The sequence below is a fragment of the Equus quagga genome, chromosome 3 (genome assembly GCF_021613505.1).
Source record: "Equus quagga isolate Etosha38 chromosome 3, UCLA_HA_Equagga_1.0, whole genome shotgun sequence".
NCBI lineage: Eukaryota > Metazoa > Chordata > Mammalia > Perissodactyla > Equidae > Equus > Equus quagga.
Window position 1 is genome coordinate 134330197 of NC_060269.1, and position 8314 is coordinate 134338510.

At 47.4% G+C, this 8314-nt stretch overlaps 1 protein-coding gene across 2 annotated transcripts in view; it reads right to left on the reverse strand.

Annotated features, from left to right (window-relative positions):
- The window catches only part of STIM2 (stromal interaction molecule 2), a 167346-nt gene extending 163263 nt beyond the window's left edge, over window positions 1-4083 (reverse strand). For both annotated transcript variants that reach the window (XM_046656689.1, XM_046656688.1), the window contains exon 1: window positions 3464-4083. In XM_046656689.1, coding sequence (XP_046512645.1) covers window positions 3464-3869 — 406 coding nt within the window. In that variant the 5' untranslated portion in view covers window positions 3870-4083. The remainder of the gene's footprint in view (window positions 1-3463) is intronic.
- Window positions 4084-8314: the final 4231 nt, after the last annotated feature.

The window sequence follows — 8314 nt, forward strand, 5'->3', positions numbered from 1 at the left end:
AGTGGTTAAGTTTGCGCGCTCCACTTCAGCGGCCCAGGGTTTCGCCGGTTTGGATCCTGGGCACAGACATGGCACAGCTCTTCAGGCCATTCTCAGACAGCATCCCACATAGCAGAACCAGAAGGACCTACAACTAGAATATACAACTACGTACTGGGGAGCTTTGGGAAGAAGAATAAAAAAAAAAAGCTATGCTCCAAATTGATCAATCACAATAAAAAATTTAAAAGGTTATTTAAAAACAAAAAGAATTGTGTTCTATATATGCTATATATTTGTGTGTATGTGTATGTGTGTGTATATATATATTCACTGTCCTTTCATAAACTATTTCTTGGGGACCATATCTGGATGAGATCAATCATTCCCACTGGGATCGAGTCATTGATTCTACATCTGTTAGGCAAAAGAGAAAAAAAAAAAGGAATGTTTTGAATTCTTAAAGCACCGCTTTAGATTATAATGAAAAACCTCTCAGTCAGCAATCCCTAACTTGCTTTAAATTTCAATCACTTTCAAAGTAACAGACCTAAAAATACATACATATATATATATATAAAAATATATATATAAAATTAAAGCCCTTACTACATGGCATTATATATATTGGTTTCACCTTTCAAAACATTTGCACATTGAATCCTGAAAAGCTAACATAAAAAAGGAAATGAAAAAATAAACCAAAATTCATTATGACAATGGGTCTGTTTATTTTGATGATTTGTCAGTCTCTTTACAAGAACTCGTGCTTGCTCAAAACTAAGCATGCAATAGATGATTTAAAAGCAATTTATTCTTAAAATACACTAAACCCCTAAAGTAAAACTCTCGAGAGGTGAACCTCAGTGGAGAAGAATATTTTCTAGATTTTATTAGTAAGAGGCAAACTCTTCTGAAATTTCTAAAGGTAAGTATTAAAAATACCAATTCGCAGAGGAAAAGAGAAGGTAATGTGATTTTGGCTGTCATTTGCAGAGCTATTAAGAACACTCACTGTTAAATGACAACTTTAACATGGAGCCAGAGAGAACAATTCTTCTCCCAGGATTCTTTCAAGAATTTTCCATTTTCAAAATTCACATGAAGGTTAGTTTTATCACTGATGCACTCCACTCCATTTCTATCCATTAACACTGCCTAGAATATGATAACACAGTTTTTAAGTTCAGTCTATGGTTCTACTTCCTGAAGTGTACAGTAGCCATAATTAATTATGTTCCGGGTAGCACAGCATTTACAAATGGAAACCATAAAAGAAAGCACTATTCATACCATCAGAAGAATAGGAAGGAGCACTACAGAGACCATATAGTTCAAAGAAATTCTCAATATGCTCTAACTTTATCATGGACTTTCAATTTACCTTTCTCAGATACCAGTGCCAATGACTGTATTTACACAAACTTATTAAAATGACCACAATTTAACTTTTACACTGTGTAGTTTGATTACCTTAAACTTTAAATGGAAATGTTTAACTTGTTAAAAATCAATATTCTAACAAAAGGAAAGAATAAGAACATTAAAAATAAACGCCAGGGTTAGTATTATTTTAGTAAACTTACTTTAAAGCACTAGAGCACAAACTCATTTTGTGTGATGTATCAGACTTTTTATCCAATAAGAATCACCCTTCCCTTTTCACAATGCCATAAGTAACCTAGAGAAATTCATCTTCAAAAGGATTATAGATTATTAAAATAAAATTCCATCTGAAGTCATTTTCCTGATATAATCTACATAATATACAATATATTGTTAGTGGTTAATAAGTACTAAGTTTTCTGAATCGCAAGCCCTCCCACCAATTACATATTGATGAAACATGAGACAATTATTTATTAATCAAACTTTTCTGCTCCAGAAACCAAGAGTCACACTCCTACAGCTTTTAGAAGCCCAAATATTTCTGCTCCCTCCCTTCCTGCATGAGGTATGAAACCTTCGCATTATAGTTTTATCTTGCTACTTTCCAAATAATCACTATTCTTCTCTACACTTTTATTCGCCACATTTTCATTTGGAGAACAAAGGCTACTCAAAGAATAAAACTATCCAATCTATCCTCTCACTCAAACTACACCGTGCTCCTACTAAGGATCATTCTGTAACCATTTCATCCAAATCACCCAGTGATGGGTCTGACGTTTCAAGTTCCAGTTAAAAGGGCTCGATGTGTTTCAGAGTAAAGCAAGTTATATATTCTGATCATTATGTTCTACTTCCAAAGAGCTCGAGAAAGTTTACCAACACCCTCCTCTCTAGAACAGTAAACATCCTGTGACAGATCCCAGAGAAAAGCTGCTTTGCTGTAAAGAATATAGCTCCTGAGCACTTCTCAGAGCAGCTGTTAGTAACTTTCAGACGCCTGTTTGACTATCACCTTTGTTAAATTAATCATGGGTCATCTTGTTCCACTTCACTTTTTCCCTCTTTTAGTCTTGCAGTTAACGTAGAAAACCTACAGGTCACTTTTAAAAATAAAGTACAAAGAAAAATAATAACCATTACTTTAGCTCCCCTACTTTTCCAAAGTAAATCGTTTCAAGATCCTTACATCATGACTTAAACCACAACATATCAGTTGTACAGGGCACTGGAAGGCTTTCAAAGTTTTCCACCTAACCTTACCAAACATGTTCGCAAGTTTTCAGTAATTTCGAGAACGTTCTATATTAAAAGGTGCTGGTGCAGTCTATCCGAACTGCTGCTCAAATACAAGCTCCGAATATCCTGCACTTGGCAAATTTTAGGTATATTCTGGATACCTGCCAAGCTGTCTGCACCCTTTGTCACCCAGTGATGCTCCCACCAGCAAACACTTTCTATCCTTTAAAACGGCCTTCCTCCCAACCCCTCAAAAAATACACGCTAGACTTGGAGGTTTCCGCACACCAATACGGAACCACTACCACCAGAGGTATTATGGTTCTCAAAGAATCCTCTGTAGCAGCCTCCCCTGGGACACTGTGCTCAGCGGGGCTTTGAACCTGTGAGACCCGCTGCCAGCTGCCTTTGCAAAAGCAACACCAAGAGGCAGACTCAATACCGCATTGCTGCTGCTGCTGCTGCTGACTTTCCCTAGCAGCTTCAAAAAAAAAAAAAAAAAAAAAAAAACCAGCCCAGTATCCTGCAGATCCTGCTGGCTTTTCTGCAGCACAGAAGAGAAACCGCCGCATTGCTCTGCGTGGAACACCCGGGAACCCGACGAAAGGGGGGAAAAGCGAGCGCCGTCGAGAGGCTCTGTCCAGGGCGCGGCGTCCGCGGGATGGGGGGGAGGGAAGGCGTCCGGAGTGTAGGGGACCGCGACGAAGCAGCGGCCAGGGCGCCGGCGTCTGGGAGCCCCGCTCCGCAGCGCGCGCCGGCCGGGGCTGTCGAATAGCGGGCCCCTCCCGAGGAGGGGGGTCCCGGAGCGCCAGGCCGAGCCCCGCCCGCCGCCCCCCCCGCCCCCCCGAGCCCTCACCTGTCAGGAGCGCCGGGCTGTCGCCCGCTGCCGCGGCGGGGGAGGAGGCGGCTGCCGCTGCAGAGCCCGCCGCCCGCCGCCCGCGGAGGTTCCTGGGCACCAGCTCGCAGCCGTCCGCCGCGCCGGCCGCCAGCAGCCCGAGCAGCAGCAGCGCAGCCCAGCGCCGCCGCCGCAGGCAGCCCGAGGCCCGGCCGGGCGTCGCGGCGGGATGAGGGCGCGGAGGAGGAGCGGGCGGAAAGCGCAGCGGCTCTCCGGCCGCCGGCCACTCGCCCGCTCCGCGAGGCGCCGCCGCCGCCTGCGACTCCTCGGGCCGCCCCCGCCGCCTCAGACGCGAGCTCCTGCCGGGCGCCAGCCTGGTCCCCTCGGCACCGGCGGCCTCCGGAGCTCGGGTCCCGGCTGCGTTCATTGGTTCCGGTTATTTAAAAAAAAAAAAAAGGTGAGGGGCAAAAAGGTACGGCGTCTTCAGGCCGGGCGCGACACCCGCGCTGCTGCGGCGGCGAGACCGGGCTCCGCTGCTCTGGCGCCTCCAAACACCAGCCCCAGCCCCAGCGCCCGCGCCGCCGCGGCCGCCGCGGCGCATCCCCCCGCCCCCTCCGGCCCGCGCCCGTCGTAGTACCACGCTGGGCCCCGACGCCTCCTCCCCTCGCACACTCGCTCGCATACCAATCCCCCGCCTCCTTCAGCCTCTCCACCGCGCAGGCGCGGCGCTGCTGCAGTGCGCCTGCGCGGCCGCTCAGCCCCACCCCCGGGGGCGCTCCCGGGAAGACCGGAGCCCCGCCGGGTAGCTTGTAACGTTTTAGCTGAGCCTCAGAGATAGAGGGTGGAAAGAAAGCCAGGCACGTCCCCTCCCCCATCCACGCCCCCACCTCGATTGCTCGGGGGGCGGAGGAAGCAAGGGAGCGGGGAGAAGAAGACACACATCCCAAATCGTTTAGGCGAAGTATAGCCATGTAGCCGGCAACAAAAATAATTGCATGAGTCAGGACAACCTTGTCATCGGAAACAGCGGCGTCTCCAAAATTTCAATACAGGTGGGGCTTACAAGAGGTTAGCAGTGTGGCAGTGGAGGTTAACGTAGCATCGTTTTATTTACTTGTCCAACACTGAGAGCACTTGCTGCGTACCAATATGCCGGGCACTATTCTAAGCCCTTTACACATGTACATGTTGTAACTCTAAAGGTTAGGTAGTGTTATCGTTGACTAAGGCCCTGAAATGTCAAGTAACTTGCACCCAGGACCCACATCTAATAAATGGGAGGCAGGGCCGGGTTTAGCACAGCTGAATGGAAGTAGTGGAAAGGATTTGCTCTAGCCTCTGACTCTATGTTCAAACATTACGTGAACTCATCACCTCCCTACCCACCACCCCATGGAGTCTTTGCTGTCAGTTGAAGAGGTTGACAGAAGAACGGTGGTTCAGACTTGACATGGCTTCAGCTACCTCGACTGAAGCACAGTTGTTCGCACAGAAACACAGAGGCATTTTCTCTCCCAGGGGCACAAAGTTGTTTAAGATTTGCAGATAGTGTTCTTAAGCTCAAAGATCCTATTTGGTATTGGGTTTTTGTTGTTGCGTTAGGGTTTTGATTTTGTTTTTTATTGGTTTGTTTTTCTCAAGTCAAGAAGATACTCAAATTACAGAATCTCTCAAAGAATTTCTTAGGCAGCTTGCCCCACATAACCATTCACTGTGGAAAGGCAAATGCACACTTCAGAAAAGAAGCAAGAATTTCTTTGAAGCTGGTCAACCTATCAACAATTATTTCTTGACAGACTTCTTGGGGACATGGTTTTCAGGTGGCAATTCTTTTTTTCTTCTTCTTCTTTTCCTCTGAAAAGCCCCCCAGTACACAGTTGTATTTTCTAGTTGTAGGTCCTTCTGGCTCTGCTATGTGGGACACCGCCTCAGCATGGCTTGACAAGCGGTGCTAGGTCGGCACCTAGGATCCCAACTGGGGAAACCCTGGGCCCCCAAAGCTGAGAGCATGAACTTAAGCACTCCACCACCAGGCCAGCCTCAGGTGGCAATTCTTTATAGGGCAACAGGGACATTATATTTCCCCTGCAGGAAGGCACAGCAATCAAGTCATACATTTGCTGAGTGTCTGCCAAAAGGAGATATTCTGCTAGAAGACTAGGAAAATATAAAGAAAATAACAGACTTGTTTCCTGCTCTCCAGAAGGTAACACTTTATTCAATCATTATTTACTAAGCGCCTAGTATGTGCCAGGCAGAATACTGAGTAGTGGGTATTCAACATGGAATAAGAGAGACACTTGAAAAAGTCAGTCAAGTCATTACCCAGGTATATAAGATAGAGAACACAGTCCCTGCCTGGGTAATCTTACCATCTTGCTTAGGAGATAAAATTTACACCCATTAAACAATAAGAGACTGATACAGGTAGTAGTTAATCAGTTGCTAAATTGGGTAGAGCAAGCTGTGTTATAGCAATGACAGCAGTATAAACCCATGAACAAATTAACAAATCATCAGGGCCAACCTTCTGTAAACAAAGATGATACGGTGTTTTTTCTTTCTTTCTTTCAAAGATTGGAAGGATGCTGGCACTGAGAGGGTACTGGATTTGGGGTTAAGGTTAAGCGTTTATTCCTCTCACTACTGGAGCCAGGAAGGAGATAGGAAGATACAGAACCTACAAGCTGTGAAGAGACCTCTTTCAGGCAGGCCAGTGTCCAGCAATAAATCCTCCATCTCTTAGCATCTTTGCCAGGGGTACCGAAGTTTCCGACTGTTAATGAGTTGCCGGAATGCATCCTCTTGCTGAACAGAGGTATACTATCACTGTGAATTTAGCATAACCCTAAGTGCAGAAAAGAGAAAGTCCACTGCTTTGGAAGACAAGCCTACCTCTAGAATTACAGATGCTTCTATTTGCAAACCAAACATAAACACAAGGTTCCAGTTGAGGCAATCACTTCCCTTTCTTCTCAGATTACCTGTCCCACCTCCAAGCCTTTGCTTTCCCTTTCCTTGCCTCCTCAAAGCTTTCTTCTCTCCTTTCCTCTTGCTAAATCCCACTCAAAATCTACTTTGAGCCCCTTTTCCTTACCTCCTTACTCCTACAGCCTGATTTATACCTCTTAAAGTCCAAACTTAACGATTTGCCACTTATTTACAGAATGTCTTTAATTTTTACAGATTCATGATTTCATGGGTCTGATGGACAGCACTGAGTTTTACAATCACATAAACCCAGTGGAAATGGAACTCCACCATTTTCCAGCTGTGTGACCTATAGACAAATTAATCTGTCCTCGGTTTCCAGCGAGGAAATCGAGGACCATGCAAATTGGGGACCACATAATAATACCCGCCCCACAGGGTTGTTATTGGCGCTAGGAGAGTGAAATTACGGGTCAGCCTTTGCGCGGTGCCTGGCACACAGGTACGTTGCCATCCCTCGGGGAGAACTGCCCCAGGCTCTGGGCGTGTATTCTGAGCGTGTTCCTGGCTTAAGATAAGCACATCGCACTTTGCGTGGTGGTTTGGTTTCATCTTCCGACAAATAAATCACTAACTCCGTGGGAAGTGCCCAACACAGACGCACAGCAGGATCCGTCCATCCAGCCCCGCCCCATCCCAGAAGCAAACTCGCCCTTCCCAAGAGTTGGGCTCCCTCCCCACCTCCTTCTCCCTCTTCTCCGCCACAGCAGGACAGCAGGGATAGCCCAGGGCGCCCCACCCGCTCCAACCCGGAGAACCGGATCTCGTCCCGCGAGCGAGGCCAGCAGTGCGCCTGCGCCACTCGGCAGCCTCACGCATGCCCGCTGTCTCCACCGCCCTTCCCCAGGTGCGCGAGGGCTCAGGCTCCCGCGGTTCCGGGACGCCGCGTCGAGGCTGGCCCGGCTTCCGCCTCCCACTCGGTGGGCGGTGCGTCCGGGCGCCGGGCAGCCGCGCGATGACGTCACCGCGCGGGCGGACGCGGCGGGCTTTGCGTGGGCGTGGGGCCGCAGCTGGGGCGAGGGTGGAGGAGTGGGGAATTCCGGCCCGCGGTTAACCGAGAGGTGCTTACTCTTGCGTTTCGGCCTCCCGTGGAACTCCTCCGGCCCCGCCGTTGACCCCCGAGGGCGGGTTGCAAGCAGCATTTCTCTGTGCCCCTGCAATGTCGGGGACTGACGGAGCATCATCCGAGAGCCCGCTGCATTTGCTCATCACGATTAACCCCCCTGGGAGAAATGCAAAGAGCACCCTTTGGTGGGAAGCCCTGTTGCGTACCAACCACTTTGTTTCTCCACTAATTCCCCACGCAAACTTTCCAGGGAATTGAGGTCACGAGAACTTTGGAAAGATGTGTAAAGTGATAGAACTTATATGAGGGCCCCAGGATCCAAACTGTGAAGCCTCAGCATAGAAATATCGTCCTCAAATTGTTGAGTGAATTAAAGCGCTAAGAAAAATAGTGACACAATGGAGGTAACTTATTAGCAAGATTCTTCCTAAAGCCATTAAGGCATGGGAAATTCCTCAGCTGGTTTAGTAAAGGGGGTAAACCTTATCATCGCATCTTTGTCTGTGAGTGGAGGAAGGAAGTCTTTTAAAAGGTCTACTGCATCCAGAGTAGGAAATCAAAAAACCCTAAGAATTTTTAACTTATTAACGTACTTTTTTAAAAAGCCACCCAACGAAGCCAAAGCAAGTCAACTTTGCCCCCCCAAAGCCAAAGGAGTCAGTGGGCTTGCAGGGTCATTTCTATTATTAAGGAGGATGTTTGTTGTATTACTGCTTAATTTGAGGCATTATATAAATATTATTGATCACATAATATCTGTGCTGAAGCAGAAGGAGTGCTGACTGTTCTCGTAAAAGCAGGAATAGAATTGTGAT